The sequence below is a fragment of the Rhagoletis pomonella genome, unplaced genomic scaffold (genome assembly GCF_013731165.1).
Source record: "Rhagoletis pomonella isolate Grant_MI unplaced genomic scaffold, Rhpom_1.0 Rhpom_scaffold_00007, whole genome shotgun sequence".
Taxonomy (NCBI): Eukaryota; Metazoa; Arthropoda; class Insecta; order Diptera; family Tephritidae; genus Rhagoletis; species Rhagoletis pomonella.
Window position 1 is genome coordinate 2,496,479 of NW_023458561.1, and position 23,186 is coordinate 2,519,664.

At 37.7% G+C, this 23,186-nt stretch overlaps 1 protein-coding gene across 1 annotated transcript in view; it reads right to left on the reverse strand.

Annotated features, from left to right (window-relative positions):
* The window catches only part of LOC118742247 (peptidylglycine alpha-hydroxylating monooxygenase), a 148,891-nt gene that overhangs the window by 61,503 nt on the left and 64,202 nt on the right, over window positions 1–23,186 (reverse strand). The window contains exon 3 of the mRNA XM_036474172.1: window positions 12,143–12,209. Within this exon, the coding sequence (XP_036330065.1) occupies window positions 12,143–12,209 (67 nt within the window). The remainder of the gene's footprint in view (window positions 1–12,142; window positions 12,210–23,186) is intronic.

Genomic DNA, 23,186 nt, shown 5'->3' on the forward strand with positions numbered 1-23,186 from the left:
TCCTGTCGACCCTCTCCTTTGCGAACCGTCGTCTTGTACGGCGCCTCCCTTTTCTGCTCCTTGGCGGGCGATGGTTCGTCATGACGGGTGGTTCGGGGTCCTCGGTGCTTGGTGTTGGCTCGCTTGGTGTTGGCGTGGGTTGTATAGGTGGATCCGTCAATACGACGAGGTGTCCGCCGCAGGCCACCGTAGCTCCCATTCCCCCTAGTGTGTCCAGGCCCAAAATGATGTCGTCAATTGCTCCAGGCATGACATGCAGAATGGCGTTGTGGATCGTCTGCCCAAGGCGGACTCCGGTCCTCAAGGCCTCGGATATTTGGTTCCTGGTGCCATCGGCCATAAGGATTCCTATAGCCACAGTTATCTTTTTGCCTCTCCCAAGCTAACCAATTGCTCCGCCACGCTGGCGGACACGAAACTTCTTGAGGCACCTGTGTCGATCACGGCTTCCGCGGGAGCTCCACCCAACGAGATTAGGGCGTAGAGGCGGCCGCGTTCCTGGCTCAAAATTATTGGTTGTCCGGCGCTGTACTCGGGGGCTTCATCGCGCCGGTCCCCTGCTGAAGCGCTTTCTCGTTTCCCTGACGCCTCCGGCAGCACTCTATTGTCCGTATGTTGGCCCGGCCGCACTCCCAACAGAAACAGCTTCCGTGGGTTACGGCACCTTCGGGTGAAGTGTCATCTTGTCCACACCTCCTACATGTGTTGTCGCTATTAAAAGTTTTAGTTGTGGCTCTCGAAGGGGTGGGGTCCTCGCGGCGGTATTATACGGTGCTTCTGGATGATGCTGATCTATGCGTGGTCACGGTCGTTGCTGGAATGCCTGTCTCGGTTGGGGTGGTGACATAATGGGGTCGTCACCAACGTCACCATTTCTCGTCGGGCGGTTTCTGGGGCCCGCCGATGGCTTTCGTAGATGCTTTCATAGTCTTCTGCGAGTGTGAGAAGTTCCGTCAAAGTGTTAAAATCTCGCCGTTTGATGTAGAGCAAGTACTCCGGGTGGCTATTTCGAAAAATTCTTTCCAGCCGTTGTTCACTACTGTGACCCGCGTGTCGCATCAGGTTTTGAATCGCGATCACGTAGTCCTTGAATTTTTCTCGCGGGCGCTGCATCCGTTGCCTTATGTCATCTTCCAGGCGTTCAAAATAACGGGCCGGTAGGAAAAAGTTCAGGAAATCACGTTTGAATGAATGACGCCCAGTTGGTCCAATGCTCGTTGTTGTTGCGGTACCAATGCAGGGCGGTGCCGCTTAACAATTCTGGCATCGCCTTTGGTAATAGGTCTACATTTAATGTGTAGACATCGGCCAGCTCCTCTAATCGTTCGGTAAACGCCAACGGGTCGCGTCCTCCATCGTACTTCACCGACCACTTGCGTACCTGGTCGATGATGGGTGCAAAAGTAACGGTAGGCACATGGTTGCCGTTGGTTAGCACGTCAGCATTTGGCGCGATGGATGTCGTTGGCGGGTGTTGCGGTGGCGGTTGTATACTCGGTGGTGGATATGTGAACTGGCTCTGCGTTGGCGGCCTAACGGACACATTAGCGGCCCTTCGCCTTGATTCACGGTTAACGGTGTCTTTGGTTCACTTTCGTCTCTCCAGTGGGCCTCCTGTTCGTTGTTTGCTGCTTCCGTCGCGAGAAATTTTGAGTAAAGTTCCGGGTCGACGAGTGCTTTGGCGGCCCATACCGCTATCCGTTTCCTTATCTCACGAGTGGTGCATGTGTGTTCGATGCCCAGTTCCTGTGTGATGGACACCAACTGTTCCTTGGATACGCTGTCCAGCCACGCTATGCTCACCGGTTCTGTCATGGCTGGGTTAATTATCGGCTTCGAAAATGTTCTCCTCGTATTGTACTATTTGCAGGGTCCCTGCTCGGGCGCCAATTGTAACGAAGCGTTTTTCTGTGAAGGCCTCGATGCTTCTGTTTTCTATGCTGGGGTATACTCGCCGTGCCCAGGGTCCGTTACAATAAATTTATATTGTGGGGCGTTTGCAAATAGTACTTTATTTAATTATTTCTTATCCTCTAAAAAACGTGTTGCTACTTAATTTCTATGAACACAATACGATTAACGTTGTATGAATTCCCAGCGCGCTGCTGCTGGGTGACGTCGACGCTATTCTGTCGGCGCTCCGCTGATGGACGACGTTAGTGCCACTATGCCGACGTTCTGCTGCTGTGCGCTACGGTGTCGGCGTTCTGCTCCTATGCGACGTCGGCGCTCTGTTGCTACACGACGCCGGCGCTCTGCTACTATGCGATGTCGACGCTGCTGCTACTATGCGACGTCGGCGCTACTGTGTCGGAGCTCTGCTTCGGTGCGACGTCGGCGCTCTGCTGCTACGCGACGTCGGCTTCCGTGCGGCAGGCGTCGCCGTTACGCGGTCTTGCGGTGGACTGAGGTGTGGCGGCACTCTACCCCTGAATGGCCAAGCCTTGTATTGCGAACAGTGTACAAGTCAAGGGCCCTTCACTAGTAGCTGTGCGTTCACAGCTGCAGTTCCGCGTTGACGCGCGGTGGTGGGGCGATGCCGGCGCTACTCCACCGGGGTTCTACTATTGGGCGAACGGGCGTCGCCGTCACGCCGTCTCACGGTTGACTGTGGGGCGGCGGCACTCTACCTTTGAACAGCCAAGCCTTGTATTGCGAACAGTGTACAAAGCAAGAGCTCCTCACTAATAGCTGTTCGTTCACGACCACAGCTCCGTGCTGACTGACTGGTATGTTGCCAAGTCACATCTGTTATAGCTGGTGCTCTTCGTGTTGCTGAGTCGTATGGCTACATGTTGCGTTGCTATGATGACGGTGTCACCAGGGAATGTTGATACGGTCTCTTTTGTTGGCTGGCCGTGTTGATGACGCTGCTGTAGTCGTTGTTGTTGCTGTTGTAGTCATTGTTGCTGGTGTAGGGGGCGGCGTTCGTGTGGGCTAAATTCCGTGGACATTAGTCCTCACAACACCATTGTTTTCCAAAGAATTTTTCATTCTCATTCTTTTGGTTGTTTCACAATTTGGAGAACATGTAACGTCATTAGAGTTTTTCGATTTTAGTTTTTGTAATTAATTTTTAATCCTTTCTTCTGTGCCTGCTTAGAAAAATGCGTGCCTATAGCGAGGTTCTAAGTAGGTGGATATGGCAAATAAATTGTTATTTTCTAGGTATGAAAATTTCGAAGAAAATTCTGTTTTGAAAGTCGTGGCTGCCAGCCGAATTAGTTTAAAGTCTTGTTGTTTGGTTAAAAGGCACTCCGTTTTTTATAATAATTTCAATTATTGGAGTCACGGACCATAAAGGTCTCAGATCTTAGTTCCCGGGTGACTTCATTCACCTGTAATCATTAGCTTGTAATTAGTTTTTTTATTCGTTGAGCCCGACTTTTCCTAGCTGCAGGCAGCCACAATTAATTACTAACCGCTGTTGGTACCATAATCCATCAAATCCGTTTTGTTGTTCCATTTCATGCATTCAATGTGCTTTGATATTATGACGAAAATTTTCAAAATATCGTTAATATAGTATGGAAAGGGCGTAATTCACATTGTCGCTGAAATGCAAAAAAGCATAAGCATAGCATAAAACGATGTGGGAACTTATGTTTCGATGAAATGCATCACAATCAATCAACAAGTGAATTTTGGATTTTTAGTTAGTTACGGCTTTTTTTATTTCAGCGACGAAGTGGGGTACGCCCATACTATACTGACGATATATTGCATGCCAAGCCCCACTCTCAATAGATATTAAACTCGCCTTGAATTAATTCTTATTTGATTTCTGAACTTGGCTGGCAACTTTTTCACATTCAATTTTATTTTTATTTCGCTGCGTGCAAATTTTGACAATCATCACAAAATTAAAATTAATGTTGTTATTTTCGAGCGCACAGAGGAGTATTTGCATAGTAAAAGCGGTCAAAATTATTTGCTGTGTTCTTCTGGTAGGTAATAAAAGAAAGCACGGAACTTAACCATAAGAAGCCATTTTATGAAAAATAATTATTACACTTTTCTAAGAAAAAGTAGAAGCGAAAACTGCATTGCAGTTTTTTCAACAGACCTTTGACAAATAATGTTTATTAGTTACATAATTCTTACCTAATTAAAGGTTAACTTTTACCGCACGAATAGTCGATTCTCTTTATAGCTAGATGTTAAACATTTCCGCTGGAAATACCTATTGAAGGATCTTACTCTTTGACTTTAAATTACAAAAGAATTGGGACGTACGGGGACAGTTTTAAAGTAGCATCTCCCAAAATAATTGGCTACAATTTGTCATTTTGTTTGCCAGATATACGTTTTATCAGTGTTATTCCACAATATTCGCATTCGCAAAAGCTCCGCATTGATTATTGCGAATGCGAATCTTAAAATTAATGCGGAAGCTCCGCGGTTTCGAATGCGAATGCGAATATTCGCAACAACCCTGGTACAAACCAAGCTTCTGGACAATTTGTCCAAAATTGTGGAAGCTTTACTGAGGTTGCATACACCTCATTATTATTTTGACTAGCATAAGGATTTGCCAACTCCTCTTGCAAAGAGTTGTTTTGCAAATCTATAAGCGAGTCATTTAAATTACACTGGTCTACAAGGGTTTTGCGAATAAGACGGGACCTGGTGTTTCCGAACGGATTTTTCGTGCTGAACACGAATCTGGGGTCCAAAACTTCCCATCACGTCACGTTTTCGAGAAAAAAGGGGTTGAAACCCCTAAAAACAGCGTTTTTGGACATTTTCGAAAAATTGTAGAGCTGAACCCTGACGTGCTACAAACTTTGTATATGTCAGAAATTAAAGGCTAAATCGTGCCCTTTCGAATGAGCCCTATGCCGAATTAATCGCATGCACCCTTAGATCAGGGGGTGTATTTGTGTCTAGGAGTCCAGGGAAAATTGATCGCAGAAAGAATTTCATCTTAAACGACCATATAAATTTCTTAAATTTTTAAAATCTAACTGCAGATTCGTAATCAGCGACTTTTAATATAGTTAAAACCTTGGCATTATTAATTTTCTATGATCGTTTAAGATTAAATTCTTTCTGTGATCAATTTTTCCTGCACCCCTAAACACAAATACACCCCCTGCTTTAAGGGTGCACGCGATCAATTCGGCATAGGGCTCATTCGAAAGGGCACGGTTTAGCCTTTAATTTCTGATATATGCAAAATTTGTACCACGTCAGGGTTCAGCTCTATAATTTTTCGAAAATGGCCAAAAACGCTGTTTTTAGGGGTTTCAACCCCTTTTTTCTCGAAAACGTGACGTGATGGGACATTTTTGACCCCGGATTCGTGTTCAGCACGAAAAATCCGTTCAGAAACACCAGGTCCCGTCTTATTCGCAGAAAAAAAGTTGAAATTTGTAGACCAGTGTTATTGGTCCAGTTAGTTTGTGTATCATGTGGGGGTGAACGAAACATGATTACTTCACACAAATAATATCTATAAGGAATGTTTACAACTTATCCGAAACAAATTTAAATATACAGTATAATGAAAATATATCATATGTATTTAATTTAAAGGGGAAAATAATTTTCAAAAATATTAGACAAAAAGATACAGCTCACCACTGTGTACTGAAATTGCTGCTATTAACAGCGACCGGACGTTGCTTATTGCTGCGGCTGCTTTGTAAGTTCCTTTGGTTACTGTCCCAGTTGCTGCCGTCACTTTCGCCACTCAAATGCTTTGCCGTCGTCGGCTGATAGTGATAATAATGATGTGGGGTGGTGCAATACCAAGCTGTGATTGTAAGTGTGGAAATTCTCCTAGCTGTTGGCGAGTCGGCGTGGTTGGAAAGAAGTTGGACTGTGTCTTGTCGCAAAAGCCAAAGAAGCCATCGGCACTAGGTAATATAGCAGCAGCAGTAGATATCGTAGGTTCTTCGCCGGTGAACTCGATTGCGTTGGCTGTGATGAGGACAGTGAGAAAATCAGTTATTGCACATGTTGTGGTTGATAATTGAAGCTGTTGAGAGTGATAGTTTTGTTGCAGGTTCAACGGTTGAACTCCTTGCACCAGTAACACAATAGGATGAAATTTCACAAGCTGATACGATAATCCTTTTAGCACACAGGTAACTCCTGGTTTTTTGGTGACATGGTGGGGAAGAAAACCGACTTCTTAGCGATTGCGATTTTTTTAATAAACTGCTAAAATCTGATTGCTTGCTTGCAGTATGTAGTATCTCCTGGCAGGATCGCCAATTGTAGTTAACAATATACATAAATTTATTTAAAAAAAGGTTTAATCTAAAATTCCAAATGAAATTATGTTGTTTACAGCTCAAGAAAAATATTTGGAGCAAGAAAATTTTCTTTTTGATTTACAAACAGCAAAAATCACTTAATTCTAAAATTGCATAATTACAAAGTTAAAAATTAACAAAGTGCAACAAAACTATAAACTCTACAGACAGGCTTATAGGGGCTCTAATAAGAGCCTTTAGGGCCTGTCTGGAATTTGGCCACGTTCCCACTCCATTGGAGAAAAGTCAAGGTAGTCTTCATTCCCAACCAGGAAAGAATGACTATGCACTGGCAAAAACCTTCAGGCCAGACAGCCTGATATTCTTCATGCTGAAAGGTGTGGAGCGCACGGTCGAGAAGTACATTAGATCAAGGGTTTTGGTGAATAGTCCCTTTAGTGTTCATCAACATGGATACCAAAGCGGAAAGTCCTGGGAATCAGCTCTTCTATACATGACCTTGTGGTGGAAGCAGGTGAGTACACAATGGGAGTCTTTGCTGATATTGAGGAGGCTTTTGAAAGCAATGATTTTGACTCCATGTGCTCTGGGGCAGGAAGACATGGGAGTGGACGAAACCAACATAATGTCTATTTACTTTATGTTATCTAGAAAATTGCTGACCGTGGGGATGAAGCTTGCCTTTGTACCATGGCAGAGGTTGGGATAGGATGGCCTCAGGGCGGGTGCTCTCACCTCTCTTGTGGTGTTTGGTAGTGGACTCTACTAACGGAAATACAAGACTTCGTTCACATCCAAGCTTACACGGATGATGTTTGTTCACTGTCATCAGGTAAATCGCTCCGGGAGGAATAACCTTCCAGTGCTTAGAAGCGTAAACCTAAATCTTCTCTCCAAATAGCTAATTTTTTTCTGGTAATTTTAAGGTTGTATTTTTGATTATGCTAAAGCTGTTTAAAAATTCATCAACAAATGACCAGCCAATAATCGCTTCTTTTATATTTCCTGAGATGAGTTGGACAATCAGATATGGGAAGCAATAAATTTTGTGAGGATAACAGTCTATGCATTGCTGTCGACCGCAGCTTTCTCCCTACATTGCGGTATTCTGTAAAATAGTTTTTAGTTTCTTCATTTTCAAAGACACCGTTTACGATTAAGGTGTTCTTGCACGATATGTATTTGCATCTGTAAATGTGACTTTTTCCTTACATATGTAATTGTGTCTGTCTGTCAAATTCAGTCTTAATTTAACTATTAAAAAATACGTTCTCTGAAAACGAAATCAATTAACTCAGATGATGCTATCTGTGTGTCAAATGAAAATAGAAACATTTCTATTTCGTATGTACGTGCATTTGCTTTATACAGAAACAAAACTGATTTGCCTTTACACGATATGTTGGCATTTCCGTATGTAAAGTGGCATTTACACATGCAAATACACATCGTGTAAGAACACCTTTAGCTGGATGGTGTGCGCGGCACATCTTATAACTACAATTGACTCTACTACTATTTTTCTGCGTCCCATTGTTCCCGCAATTTTTTCAAATAATCAAATTTGCCCGTTTATTAAATTTTCCTTTTTTAGATTTTTTTTTTTTGATAATAAACGAAACAAGATTTTTGTTAACATATTTTTCTGATAATTAACACAACGACATTTTTTTTTGATAAACACATAATGTTTACATTATCGATGTAAAAAGCAAAAGCGATTTTGTATTTTCATTTATTAATAAAATTAACGTTAATGAGCAGCCCTGGTTTATATACATACATATGTATGTCATTCGAAAGGTCTAAACTCGGTTGATAGTCAACTCAGTTACAAGCTTTATAAGAAAACCGGTTTTCTAAAGGGTAAGTCAAGATTGTGTGGGAAAAATTTCGTATTTCGATTCCTAGTTCACTGGACAAAACCTCCCTGAAAAATAACATGACTTACCAGGTATTTTCACTTCATTATTTTTTGTAGCATTGTGTAATAGAACACACAGAGTTGTACTTTCTCTCTTTAATTTAAAAACTTATTAAATATAATAAAATAACACGCGAGAAGAAAACAAAACATATAAAAATATAACGAATAACCAAAAATAATTACATAAGTATATACAGGAGACATTCCGTCGCCTGGGTAAAAGATTGTCGTAAGCGCCATTTTGACGATTTTTAGTTCTAGATGCAGTTATATATTTTGAAATAATGTCTTTCCAGTGGTGTTATCAGCTTTTAGATATCTCCTTTAGTTTCCGAGATATTGACTGCAACTTTTTCGATAACTTAGTAAACATTTAGTTGGTGATGCAGTCATATTAAATTAATCAATATCTTAAAAATGGTGTTCTCCATTTTTTGGATATCTCCTTTAGTTTCCGAGATATTGAATTAAAAGTGTGTTAATTTGGTAGAAATTTTGATCACATTTTGTCGTATTTCATACAAAGTGGCTGCCAAATTGTGGACAAATAACGCTTACGACAAAATTTGACTAAAGAAAATCCTTCATAAACTCAAAACTAATTAACAATAAACATTAAAAATTAAATAATTTAAGAATTTTGTGAACTAGTAACATTTTCAGAGGCTTTGTAGAAAATCTATCTTCGCGTTTTTTGAGAAATTGCATTCCAAACTTCAATCGCGATTTCCCACAACCTGCCGAAATTAACATACGACAATCTTTTACCCAGGCGGCGATTCTTTTTCATATCGGACACCAAATTTGGTGTCACACTTTCGATTGGCTTCAAATTTTTTTATGGGTTCTGAACATGAAATAAGCTAACACTTGTTTGAGGAATTTTTTTTCGCTTTTTTCTTTAGAAATATGATCATGTACTCCTTCAAATCGTTGTATCTCGGGTTCTGCCCATCGTAGAGACTTCATCTTAATGTCTTTTTAAAGCTAAACTGGCTTAATATTTCTATATATAACATGGTCAAGATATTCCTAAAGCTAACTTAGCTATTAATAGTTGAACTTTTTGAAGTTGATTTGCATAGTGAAGACCAGTAAATTAAGGATGTAACAATAAGGATGTTACAATACCATCGTAATCTTTGTTACTTCTCTATAAAAAACGTGGTTAAAAAAGGGGGGTTTTTCAAGAACTATTTTTAAAATATTTTTCTTTATGACGAGATGGTTTATTTTGTGAGAATCAACAATTATTTGTAATTGTTCTTTTCGAAAACTTATGTTAAGATATAATTGCTAAGGAGTTTAATAAATAAAATACCTATCCAGATATAATATTTGCATGGCAAGATTTTTCTTTAAGGCGACAAACCCCTAGAAGAAGATAAAGTCTCTACGATCAGCAGAACCCGAGATATAACGATTTGAAGAAGTATATGATTAGTCAGAATGACGAAAAAATGCAAACTTTGACAGATCATATCTCCGAAGAAAAAAAGAAGAAGAAAATTCCTCCAACACGTGCTAGCTTATTTAATGTATAGAACCAACAAAAAAAAAGTTGAAGCGAATCGGAGACATGACAAATACATAATTTTTTAGCGCGAACGCGGACCGCCACGAAGCTGGGCACTTTCAAAATTGTATACTTACAAATCCGTCCATTTAACATGTTCATGTACTACTTTTTGTCAAATGTAACTGGGTGACTACCTACATATGTGCACTATTTTACTTTATTACTCAAATTGTTAAGTTTAAAAGTTGGTCTTATTGCTCAACGAGAAATGAAATAAAGCAAATTTGTGTTATTTCACATTCAATTGGGAAATAACACAAATTTGCGTTACTGCCGTTTGTGTTATTTCACCCCGCCGTATTTTGTAGTGCATTTTTTTCGTTATTTTCTTGTTAAAACATAATAGACCAAGAGCTCATGACTAAAAGACCCATCAGACTTCAGATCGGTTGAAATTTTTTGAGCTTAACTTGTTAATATATAAATCGAGATCCGTAGGGCTGGCTGATGAAACAGCGGCCTTGACCATGCGTTTTAGCTATTAAAGATGTCAATAAAAACCGATTACTCAACATACTTCAGATGACATGAAATTTTGATAGAATTTTATTTAACTACAGTCAGTCAATAAAGTTTAGGTACAGCGAGGAAAATACGGACAACTATTTTTTAATAATAATAATAATAGATTGGCGCTTACACATATGTTAGTGTTTAGCCGAGTTTCTCCTCCGACTTGTGGCGTGCGCCTTGATGTTGTCACACAAAACGGTCAGTTTTACGCCGACTCCGAACGGCGATTGAATTTTTATGAGAAATGGCAGAAATACACTCGGAGGTTTTCCATTGCCTGGGAGGGACGACCGCTGTTAAGAAAAAACCTTTTTTCTATATTTTTTGCGATGCTGCTTTGAACAGGGCTATTTTTTAAAGATTTTATTTTTCGCAAATTTTTTATAAAAATATGGTTAGTTCTACAACAAAAACCCAAAAGTCAGAGTTCCAAACCTTGTGCAAAATTAAAGAAAATTCAGCAAAATTTCATTCAAATATTGCACTTTTTATTTACGCTCTCTAGAAAATAATTGAGTGTGCAGATTTTAGCCCATTAAATTTTAGTTTAATAAAATGCAAGTATGAGGATGCTAGAACTTACCGTTGATTTTTGGCAAATTTTTTGTTGAATGTGTCCCACATTTTTTCCATATAAAAAAATTATCGAACACTATTTTATATGGAGAAAATGAGCGACGCCTTCAACAAAAAAATTTCTAAAAATCAATGGTAAGTCCTAGCTACCGCAAACTTGCACGTTATTATACTAAAATTAAATGGGCTAAAAAACTGCGTACTCTGCTAGTAGCTAGCTAGTACTCAGAAGTAGATATACTTTTTCCGTTCAGTTTCCTTAGTTCAAAAATTTCCTTAGCTTTTTAGAAAAAAAAAAGGGTATTTAGTACTAAACCAGAAGCTAGAAATTGAACATAAGCTAGGCACACGCGCCAAACATAATTTTTGATGCACAATATGTTAGTGTTTGGCCGAGCTTCTCCTCCGATTCGTGGCGTGCGTGTTGATATTGTCACACAAAGGGGAGGGAACTACAGTCTTAAGCCGACTCTGAACGGCCATTGCATTTCTAGAAGCTGTTTTTCATGGCAGAAATACACTCGGAGGTTTTGCTATTACCTGTCGAGGGGCGCCCGCTTTTAGAAAACACTTTTTTGTTTATTTTTTTTTTTTTCTTGTTGTTGGTCGGAAACTGGGCTGAACCCAGGCCCTGCGGAATGATAGCGCTTACTGTTAACCACTACACCACAGAAGTCGCTGATTGTTAGTTTTTGAACATTTTCAAATCTTCTTTATTCATTTGCAATCATATTTGTTGCATATATCGATATGTACAAACATTAGTTCACTTACCAAAACATTTATCAAGCAATTAAAAATGAGCCATTATCTTGGAGTGTTTGAACCAGTCATATGATAATAAGTAATCATCCGCGATTTTCTTGTACGTCAAATAAAGTTTTACGATTGGTTTGGGTTAGGTTTAACCCCTTTCCCCCCTTTGTTCTCGCTACTACTGAATTCTATAAACTGTCAGTTTTCACACAATTTAAAATGTGCATGTGTATTTTAAATTGCAATGAAAATTGTGTTGCTAGCTTTATGTTGCCAACATGTTGCAAGCTTTTTCACAACGTAAACAGAATATGTACTACTTTGCTGACATGATTCAATAATAAAAAGTTTGCTCAAAAAACATTGTTTTGATCTGATCAACAGAACAGTTGCGTGTTAGATGATCGTAATATTTTTCTGATCCTTTCAGACAACATGTTGTGTGTTGTGAATTTGACAGCTCATGTATCAAGCCGTTCAGAAGATACATTACGATCATTGATTTTTTTAGCAACGGTTGCGCTCATCTGCTGCGCTTCCCTACGTATTTTGGAATTTCTAGCTTACCTGTGAAGAACCGCTACATGGACTGTGGGATTCAGCAGAGGATCCTTTCGACATTTCACCACAATTCCTGCAAGTAAGATGAACATAAAGTAGGAAAAGGATGACTTACATCGATTTTTTATAAGCATTGCATGTTTTAAACTATTTAATTTAAAATTTTTGTAACTGAGGAAGCAATTGTTTCATCGCGCCTGTTAAATTGAAACTACTACCAGAAATTTTTGGAGAGGAGCTAACAAAGTGGTACACCACTGCACTTCCATGGAAGGTCACCCTCGACCGAAAAATTGGATGTTTATGAAAGTCGATTTTTATCTTATAATAGAAATAAGCTACTAGTAAAAACAAATATTTTAAAGCAAGCTTTCTAAATATGAACGAAATCAGACCATAAATATTGGTTTACCAAATATATGGACTTGTGCGCCACCTATCGGCAAAATTTTTAGTAGAGTTATTCCTTTCATGAAGCAAAAAATGCACTTAATTAGCTTTTTTGCGGGAGTTCGATAAATAACTAACTTTTAATTAGCTATGACAAAACTAACTTTAAGTTAGTTGCAAAGTCGTGCAAGAGTCATGCAGACGTTACCGGGAGTTTGTTTTCTTTAAAAGTTTCTTTTTAAATATCCTCACAAAAAGTTATGCCTGACGGTGTTCGAATATGGGACCGCCTACAGCAGAATATGTAAACAAATAAATAAATAAAAAATTAAAAAATAATAAAATTGTGCCTGAGGTAGTGACTCTTATGTGTTTGGAACTAATAAGGTTGTAATTATTACTTATCCAACATGCCGTGTATTAGTGGTCAAAAAGTTGACCGTATGAAAACTAAAGCAAAAATTCAATGTGAAAATTGCAGAGTTTTTTCGTATGAAAGGTATTGGTGTTTTGCCTGCAGACTTGGATTTCTTAGAGAGCTCTGGAAATAAATATTTTTGCAACGAGTACGCCGCTGCGCGCACAAAATTCTTCCCCTCCCCTCTCCCTACCGTTATTGCGGAAGATTCGGCCGCATCCAAGATTGTATTGTCATCGAACTCGCCTATTCTCTCACAACTTTCTCTTAACGCTTATAATGTGTCTGGTAATCCCATCCAGAGTTGGTAGCTTTGCATAAAGAGCCAGTGCTGCCATTTTGGCGCTTTTGGAGCTAGACTTAGCTTTTTATTTTTCAATTTAACTCCGAAAATTGGGTTTTAGCTCCTAGCTCTTTTCACATTTATCTAGCACTTTTTATCTCCAGAAAGTTGTTGTTGTATTTGGTATATATAAGCCAAAACTTAAGCGTTGATCAAACGGAAAATTTCGAGATGCCAGTGTATCCACCATAAACTCTTGGATCTAGGTTAAAGAATTCAAAAATTAATTAAAATAAAATCCTTTTTCTGATAGCGCGGATTATGTTTTACCTTACTAATTTTACCTTTAAGGAGAACTGGAAGTAAAACTTTCCAGAAAAATTTTGCGAAAAAATTATTAAATTCAATTATCTGAAATTACAGGCTATAACACTTTGTAAAGCATTTTTAGTTCACTGTTATAAAAGCCATAGCAACCAGCCTTGCACCTTATGTTGGTTTTAAAAGATTTTTTGAGCACTTAAACTTATAAAATTCGTTGTTTTTATTAAAGTCGCCGAAAGTGTAAAATCAATCTTACGTCAATAAATGCTCAACCATAAAAAGAATATGTAGCTCTTCATTTTAGCTACTATTAGTATTATTTAGCTATTTTTAGCTCTTCTTTTCGACCGTTTTAGCTCCAAACGAAATTTTTCGCTGGCAACACTGTAAACAGCAAGCCGACGAGTTTGTTAAAACTCTCGCTTCACTCACTGCTGAAATCAAAGAACTTCCTCGTACTATGCGTTGCTGTAGTTGTGTGAACAACAACGTTAAAGCTAATGAGCAAACTATTTCATCTGACGTTATAAATGCTGATATAAGGAGTGCTTCTACGGCTGATGCTACTTATCGTCCACTCTTATTTCCATCTTCTTCGTCTCTGGGAGTTCGTTTTTTTCCCAGTGATGCTAGTGCTACAGCGTCGGCGTCGAAGCCAACTATCGCTACTGCCGAAATGTGTATGTCATATGCTACTGTTGCCGCGCGGGGGGTGAAATAACACAAACGGCAACAACGCAAAATTGGCTTTATTTCACTTTTAAATGGGAAATAATACCAAAATCTGAGTTTTTTGCCTTATTTCCCATTGCTTATTTATACTATTTGTAGCAAAAACAGTTTACTGACCAGAAGGAAAAAGAACTTTGTTTATTCCAAAAATACAATTAAACAAAAAATGTGATATAATTCATATGAAGAAAGTAATATTCACAAAATATTTTTACTTATGAAAGGTCTAACGAAGTATAGGAAAAGAGTCGTCTTTAATAACTGCTCAGCAAATTGGACATAGCGCTTTTGCATGAATTTTATATGCATGCTTTTTTAAATGTGTTGAAAACATTGCTGGAAAATCTTAAAATGTTTGCATGGAACCATGGCGCTATAAACAGGTGAAGTTATATAACAGCTTTCGCGCTTTATTTTCTGTAATTCGGCTGCCTTATAGTCAAAATCAGTGTCAAAATCTTTCTTCTCGCTCTAATTACTTCACCTGGTATAATTCCGCCATGGCATGGAACAAACAAAAGTTACCGTTCCTGTGCGCAGCATATACACAGAGAATATTGTTTTGAGTTTTATCTTCACTTAAAATTTCTGCATTATCATTACTTGTTTCACCATATCCGAAATGTGGATTTCGTTTACGAAGACGAAGTGAACATGCGGTATGAAATAGTTATGTAAAAATATGTAAAATTTTACCTACTCTCAGACTTCTAAATTTGAACGTATACTCGGTACAAGCAGGTGGGATGAATGGCGCAATAAACAGGTGAAGTAATAAAACAGCTTTCTCGCTTTATTTTCTGACATTCGGCTGTCTTATAGCCACATTTTATAAGCATGTTTTCAAATAAGGCAGTGTCAAAATATTTCTTCTCACTCTAACCACCCTCACTATGGGTGGGGTGCATACAATAACACCATACGCAAAAATTCCCATTACTTGGACATTAAAGAGCAGTTACAGAAGTGAACTAGTTTCATTTTATTATTATTCTTTTTTCTAACCGGTCATAATGCCAGCAGCGCATAACTGCGAAAGCAGGGGAGGGGGGCGGGGGACACGAGCGCCAGCGCTACGTCGAACGCAGCGCGGTGCGGGTGCAGCGGGTCGGCGCGCGAACGCGGACCACCGCGACGCCGGGTACTTTCAAAATTGTATACTTACAAATCCGTCCGTTTAACTTGTTCGTGTACTACGTTTTGTCGAATGTAACTGTAACTACATATGTGCACTATTTTGCTTTATTACTCAAATTGTTAAGTTTAAAAGTTGGTCTTATTGCTCAGCGCGAAACGAAATAAAGCAAAGTTGTGTTATTTCACATTAATTTGGGAAATAACACAAATTTGAGTTATTGCCGTTTGTGTTATTTCACCCCCCTTGCCGCGCGGATGAGTGGAAATCAGCATGCTGTAAACAAAACAAATAAAGTGCAGCAGCTTTGTGTAGTTGTCGATGCATCGCCGTCTGGTGAGAGTAAAACATGCACATTAGGGAGTGGCAAAATTTCTTCGCTTGCTAATCTTTCTACCTCCATATCTAATGCTACTGATTCGATACTATCAATGTCTCTCGCTCGTAACAGTAAAACTACCGCCAAGGCCGGCAATAAGAGTGGTGAAATGCGCGTCGTTCGATCTAGTTCTAATGCCGAGCTTAATGTGGCCGTTCCATTAAAGTGGCTTCATTTATCATCTTTTAAGCCATCTGTCAGCTCTGATGATATTACTGCATATGTTGAAAAGCACTCCGGAATCGAAAAGCACCTTTTATCCTGTTTTAAACTTATTAAAAAGGGTGCGCCAACTGACTCTTTAAAAGGTGTCAACTTTAAACTTGTGGCACTGAAAACTCGTAAGTAAAATATTTTGGTTTTCTTATTGATATTTTATGTACAAAAGTAGCTAGCTACAAGTTAGCTGACATCTAATGCAAAGGAAACCAGTTCTCACTATTTTGTGGTCATCGGCCTTCAAAGTTACGCCCAAAGGAAATAGTTAATAAATAGTTACCACTAGTCGAATACTAGTTAGTTAATAGTTAGCTACAAACTAGTCTCATTTCCTGCAGGGTTAATATACGTTCTTAATACGAACCAACTGGGACTATAAATACGTTTTTTTCCCCAATATCTCGACTCCTGCGCCACCTATCGGGTTAACTCATCTTTCGTATTGCATTGTCATCCGGTTCTGAGTCAATTGTGAAGTTTCAAGTCTCTAGGTCATCGGGAAGTTGGTTAAAAATTTATTGCAGGAGTTGCCCCTAACAAACATATATACTTCCATGCATACATACATACCAGGGTCGTTGCGAATATTATTCCGAAATAAAAGTCCTTTCCGGATAATAAACAAACCGCTTATCCAAATTAAACAAGTTTGGTACCAAATTAAAGAGGACTTTAAAATCTTTATAACTGAAATGTCTAAACGAGGAAAGCCACAGATTTAAAAATATTTCAATAAAAAATGTTAATAAAGTACCATAGAACAAACCTTGTGTCAGGTGTATGCATTTTTTTAGTATTAAACTATAAAAAAAAATATAAATTAAGATCATTCTTTATTTCTGTTTAAAAGCTATTTCATTCCTCTTTCATATGATACCAAATTTGTTTAATTTGGAAAGGCGGTTTGTTTATTATCCGGAAAGGACTTTTATTTCGGAATAATATTCGCAACAAGCCTGATACGTACATACAGAGCAACCCAAGAAACATCGGGCTTGGTTAGCAATTCGAAAATGATTGGAAAACCAATATTTTTTTCGAGCCTCACCTTCGATAATAATGAAATAAATTAGTATTCCATTCAAAAACTACGCGAAAACGCGAAATTAATAAGTTTGGTAATTTTTGATAACTTATTTAACATAAATACATTGGTATGTTAAAGATTTACGCGCATATACACTGGCGACGAAAACCGAGTGCATGTACGATATTTTATTACTTACAATAGCACAACTTTTTTAATAACAAGCGAATTGCTTTGAAATTTTTAGCGATTGGTCCTTATTATCCAAGGAATAAATCCTAGTATGCAGAAAAGCCAAGCATAAACAAGAAACAATCGATTAACAGCAAAAACGTAAGGCAGCTATTCACTCAGTTTCGAACTTTTCTCTTTTGGGATTTTTGAAGGTTGATACCAACAGGATTGTGGAGATTCCCCTGTTTTTAATTGCGATTTTCATACGTCCGAGAATGTTCTCTACTGAGCTTTCTATGATTTCGCTCGGAATATTTCCCCGTTATAATTCTACTCGTATCCAAAGCTCGCTCTTCCATTTTACTCGGAGCTCGCTTGTGCTATGCCAATCCCCTCTTGACCACAGCGCTTATATGCACATCTCACATATGCATTACTTCGGGTTTCATCCGAATCTGTGCATGTATGCATTACTTCGTTTTTCAAATATTCATTATTTCGGAATTCAACCGAAACTGTGCATCTATGCATTACTTAGTTTTTCACATATGCGTTATTTCGGTTTTCAACCGAAACTGCGCATGTATGCATTACTTCGTTTTTCACATATGCATTATTTCGGGCTTCAACCGAAACTGTGCATGTATGCATTACTTCGTTTTCCACATATGCATTATTTCGGTTTACAACCGAAACTGTGCATGTATGCATTACTTCGTTTTTCGCATATGCATTACTTCGATTTTCGCATATGCAATATTTCGGTTTTCAGCCGAAACTGTGCATATATGCATTACTGCGTTTTTGTCATATGCATTATATTACTAGGTTCACATATAAGTAGATTATCCTCATTTTCGAGCTTAACACCCTAATCTGTAATTATACCAAGAGATTTAAACGATAACTTTTCGATATCCATCCTAGTTTTATCGATTGTTTTTGCGAAAGAGAGGAGAAATGCCAAATGTAAAAGTAAACAAAAATGTACGCTAGCAAGTAAGAGGTTTGTAAAGGTATTTTTAATAAAATGTTAAGTTAAAATATATTTATATTGCTTATTATAGCAGAAAAACGTGATCACGGTGGCACAGAGAAGAAACATAAATTTTCCTTGAGATGTGGGAATAACAAGCACAACAAATTTGACGGCTAATAATCTGAGATTTGCCTGTGTAAACGGGGTGATTAAAAAACTAGCTTTGATTGAGATAATATTGATATGTGAACATAGTTTTATTTCAGGTTTCAACCGAAAGTGTGCATATGCATAATTTCGGTTTTTTCTCATACGCGCGTCATCTCGGTTTTGAGTCGAAATTGTGCATATATGCACTATTTCGGTTTCTGTCATATGCAATATTTCGGTTTTCATCCGAAACTGTGCATATATGCATTATTTCGGTTTTCATCATATGCACTATTTCCCTCTTCAAGCGAAAGTGTGCATATGCATAATTTCGGGGTTTTCTCATATACATTATTTCGCTTTTCAAACGGAAGTGTGTATATGCATAATTTCGGTTCATATGTGTTCAAATACCTTTGAACATGGATACATATCTGCCTGAGTAATAACATTAAATATAACTTTTATATTATATACTTTTAAAAAATATGTATACAGTACATACAGTGACGAGCAAAACTGTAACATGGTTTAACACTTTTTGTTTCAGCCACCGCTATATTTCCAAGTTCTAACGACTTTCATCCTTTTGTTGAATATTCTTGTTGGTACATCCCTACTCCCTCTCTCATAATGATTTGAAGTCAATACAACAACAATAAAAAAACCAGCAGACAAAAATGTAAATTAAGGCAGATGTTACAGTTTTGCACTCACTCTCAGTTTTGCATTTGACAGTTATCTTTTACTTAATTGGAAGTCAGATGACTTTTTCCTATATTGTATTTTATTGAAGAAGTGATCACCAGTAAATAACATAGTTAATCAGGAACCATAAATGTAAATAAAAGATTTACTGCGGAAAGGCGGAACCGCACGAAAAGTGGCACAAAATTTTGGAATTTTCTACTTAAAAATGTTAAGACTTAGAAAAAATATAGCCTAAAGTGGTCCCAAGGACAAAGGAAGTCTGTTAAAAAAAATTACGGTACGGTATCTTGTGAACTTAGAAGCAAGTAGCGATGCAGCCACTATTAAAGAAGCGCTTAAGATATTAAACTTTAATGCAAATGAATAGACTGCGAGGCGAAGAATTGCCAAATTGAGCGCAAAAGCATCATAAAGAAGAAAAAAGCAAATTTGATCAAAATACATGTGCGAGTGTGGCAGCATTTCCCTGCATCGCACGAAAACCTAACCGTTGCCTATTGGGATATGTTAGGCCGTTCAGAATGCAATAAAAAACATATTTTTAAGTTTCAATTAAAGGTTATATGGTCTGACAAGACTAAATAAATCGCTTTCAATCAGATGGCCGGGCATGGTATTGAATCAAAGACCCAAATTAAGCCTAAACGCATCATGTACTGCAAACTGTGAATCACAGTGGTAGGATCTTAATTGCTTGGGGTTGTATTTCAAAAATTTTGTTGGTCCGTTAGTACGCATTATGCGTAAGGAACAGTATCTGATCATATTTCAAAGAAAATTTGCAAGATGTAGTCGAAAAAATGAGAGTTTCTGCTGAAAAATCACCCAAAACATACTGCATATGTTCGCAAAGACTGGATACAAAAGCAAAAATATGCTAATATGAAATGACCTCCACAAAGCGCGGACATGAATCTCATCGAATTTGCGAAATCAACTAAAAGCACAGCTTAATAAGAATCAAAGTCCGTAAAATCGAGTACATGAGCTGTGAAAGCAAATTGAGGATATACCTCCAGAATTTTTACAAAGATACGAATAAGGTATGCCAAATCACATCCAGGAACTGAAACAGGCAAAAGAGTACTGAACATTGTTTTAGTAGTTATTTTTTTTCGTGAAAATTGTTAAAAAGCTCTTAAAAATATATGAGTGCAAAACTGTAACATCTGCCTTAATTAACATTTTTGTCTGTTGGTTTTTATTGTTGTTGTATTGACTTCAAATCATTATGAGAGAGAGAGTAGGGATGTACCAACAAGAATATACAACAAAAGTATGAAAGTTGTTAGAACTTGGAAATATAGCGGTGGCTGAAACAAAAAGCCATGTTACAGTTTTGCTCGTCACTGTAAATAATCACTTTTTTGCAATCGGCAATATGTTCAAACATCTTTGAACATGTATGCATACATACATACATCTGCCAGAGTAATAAAACTGAACATAAAAAAATATATACGTACAATAATACTTATTGACACACAGTAAATACAGTCCACTTTAGAATAGAAGATAAGTAAAATACATAAACATAAAAAAAGAACAAAAACCCATCAATTGTAACACATTTAACTGTCAATATTTTCTACACAACCGAAATAAGATATCAATGCGTTGATCTCTTTTAATCTAATGTTCGCCCATACAAATACATACACCCATACATGCATTAGAAAATGCATTGATATTATTTGCATGTATACATATAGCCGACGCAAATGCAAGCATTAAAATTAAAATTATGATAAGACCAAAGCGGTTGTTTGTAAATAGTACATACCAAAACATTATGTACATACACACACACACATACATATGTATTTACAATTAGTTAAGGAAAATAGAATTAGAATTTGTACATAAAAGGAAAATATTTAATAAACAGATCAGAATCGTTAGGACTCTCAAATAACACTCTTCTTCTTCTCCGCTTCTATTTTTTCTTTTAATTTTATTTTATACGCTTTACTTCCCCCCACCAGCGGCAAAGCATTTAATACTCTTTATTATTCTTTCTTTATTAAAGTTTTACTTCCCCCCACCAGCGGTAAGGGGTAAAACTTTTAATATTGAAAGTACTAACCTCTTATTTTATTATACTCTACTTCCCCCCACCAGTGGTAAGGGGTAGAGAATTTTAGAATAAGAGTATTTGTAGTTAAAGCGTTGCTAAGGAATTACTTGTTACCCCCCACCCGAGGTTATGAACAAGTTAATCAGCTCTGCATCGAACATTTTGTCCAAATGAGCCCAAGAGAAGGGCTCTGCGACAAAAAAGCTCTGTATTTGGTCAGGCACAATAAAAAGCCCTATAAATTTATAGGCACAAGGACAGTTTAGTCCATAAATGTATGTAAGCCGTCACAGCAAGAGACTTGACGCAGTACTAAAGAAGCCCTATAAGCTATATAGGCAAAACAAAAAAGCCCTATAAATTATATAGGCAAACTAAAAAGCCCTGTAATTGTACAGGCACAATATATAAAGCCCTATCAATTGTATAGGCAATACATTTTGGTCCATACGAGCCTAAAAAAAATTCAGCTCAAGCGGCAAGGTAAGAACAGATTTCCCGCACTTAAAATAATAATAAAGAAACCCTATTAATTGTATAAGCATATCTGATTTGTAAGTCGTTAAAGCACGAGACTTTACGCATAATATATTTATTGTATCCAAAAGAACAAACAACGGCTGTGAGTCGAGGCACAGCAAGGTCAACTAGGCGACCAAATCAAATCCCTCCAACGGTTCTTTTGGAGAATAAAACACAATATTAAATTGATCAAATTCATTAAAAAAGAAAACAATTAAAATGGCTACCAAGCAAAAGTTGTTAGAAGAACAGGAGAGTTTCGAGGAGCATTTCAAGTCGTGACTGAGCAAACTTGAAGGCCGAAAAACACGTGCAACAGAAGACGCGAAGAAAAATATACTCGAACTAAGAGAGATATTCACATCTAACTTAAGTTGGGTGTAGAAAATGAACTGTATTTAACGTCAAATTATTATGATGGCTGGATGCGAACAATTGCTGAAAGCCTACAAAAATACAATGCAGAATGTGAGCAAGTTGCAGAAGCTTATAATTTAAAGAAAAGTGATGGGATGACACAAAATAATCATGATGTAAAACAAGAACTTGAATATCAAATAACTCGATTTGAGAAAAATGCTTCAAGAACTAGAGATGAAATTAGAAAGGAGGTCTCAGAAATCTTTCTGCAAACTCTAGAAAAAGAGTATAAATTACTTGAAGAAAAATATGAAGAATATTCATCCACAAATAAAGATATGCGACACATATTGGATGATTGTGAGAGCGAAATGCATGACATAAGAATGTCAGTTTCAGAGCTGAAAAACAGAACAAAATCACAAAGATCAGGTCCTACGCCTAACTTAAAGGTACAGGATATCAAAATTTCGCCATTTTATGGACACTTGTCAGGATGGCCGACATTCAAAGACATATTTAATAGTCTTATACACGAAAGCTCGCACTTCTCTAAAGTTGAAAATATGTATCGACTAAAATCATACCTAAAAGGTGAAGCTGGACGTCTGATACAACATCTGACGGTGACCAACGAAAATTATTTGGCAGCCAGGGAAATATTGAACAACAGATACGAGAATCGTAGATTGCTGTTCTCATCTCGGTTTGACAAAATTTTAGATTTGCAAACAATTAATAGTGAATCAGCAGCTAGTCTAAAAAGCTGTCTAGATAAAGCAAGAGAATGCATTTATGCAATAAAAGGTTTGAGTACCAACCTCACCGACGCTGAACCATTTTTAGCAAGAATATTAGTAAGAAAGCTTGATAAAGAAGGACCACGCTTATATGAGCAAAGCGTAAAGAAGACAAGAGAAATACAAACTCTTGAAGATGTTTTCAGCTTTTTAGAACAGCAATATCTTGCTTTAGAAGCCGTTTTTAGTAAAAGTGGAAATAGGTTTCAAAAAAGGGAAAAATGTTTTACAAGTAACTATGTCACTGGCACGAAAAACAATGAAGAAATATCCTGTGTGTATTGTAAAATACCAGGGCATACAATCATCTACTGCAAAAACTTCAAGACTTTAAAAACAGAGCAAAAGCGAGAGTTTGTAACAAAAACTA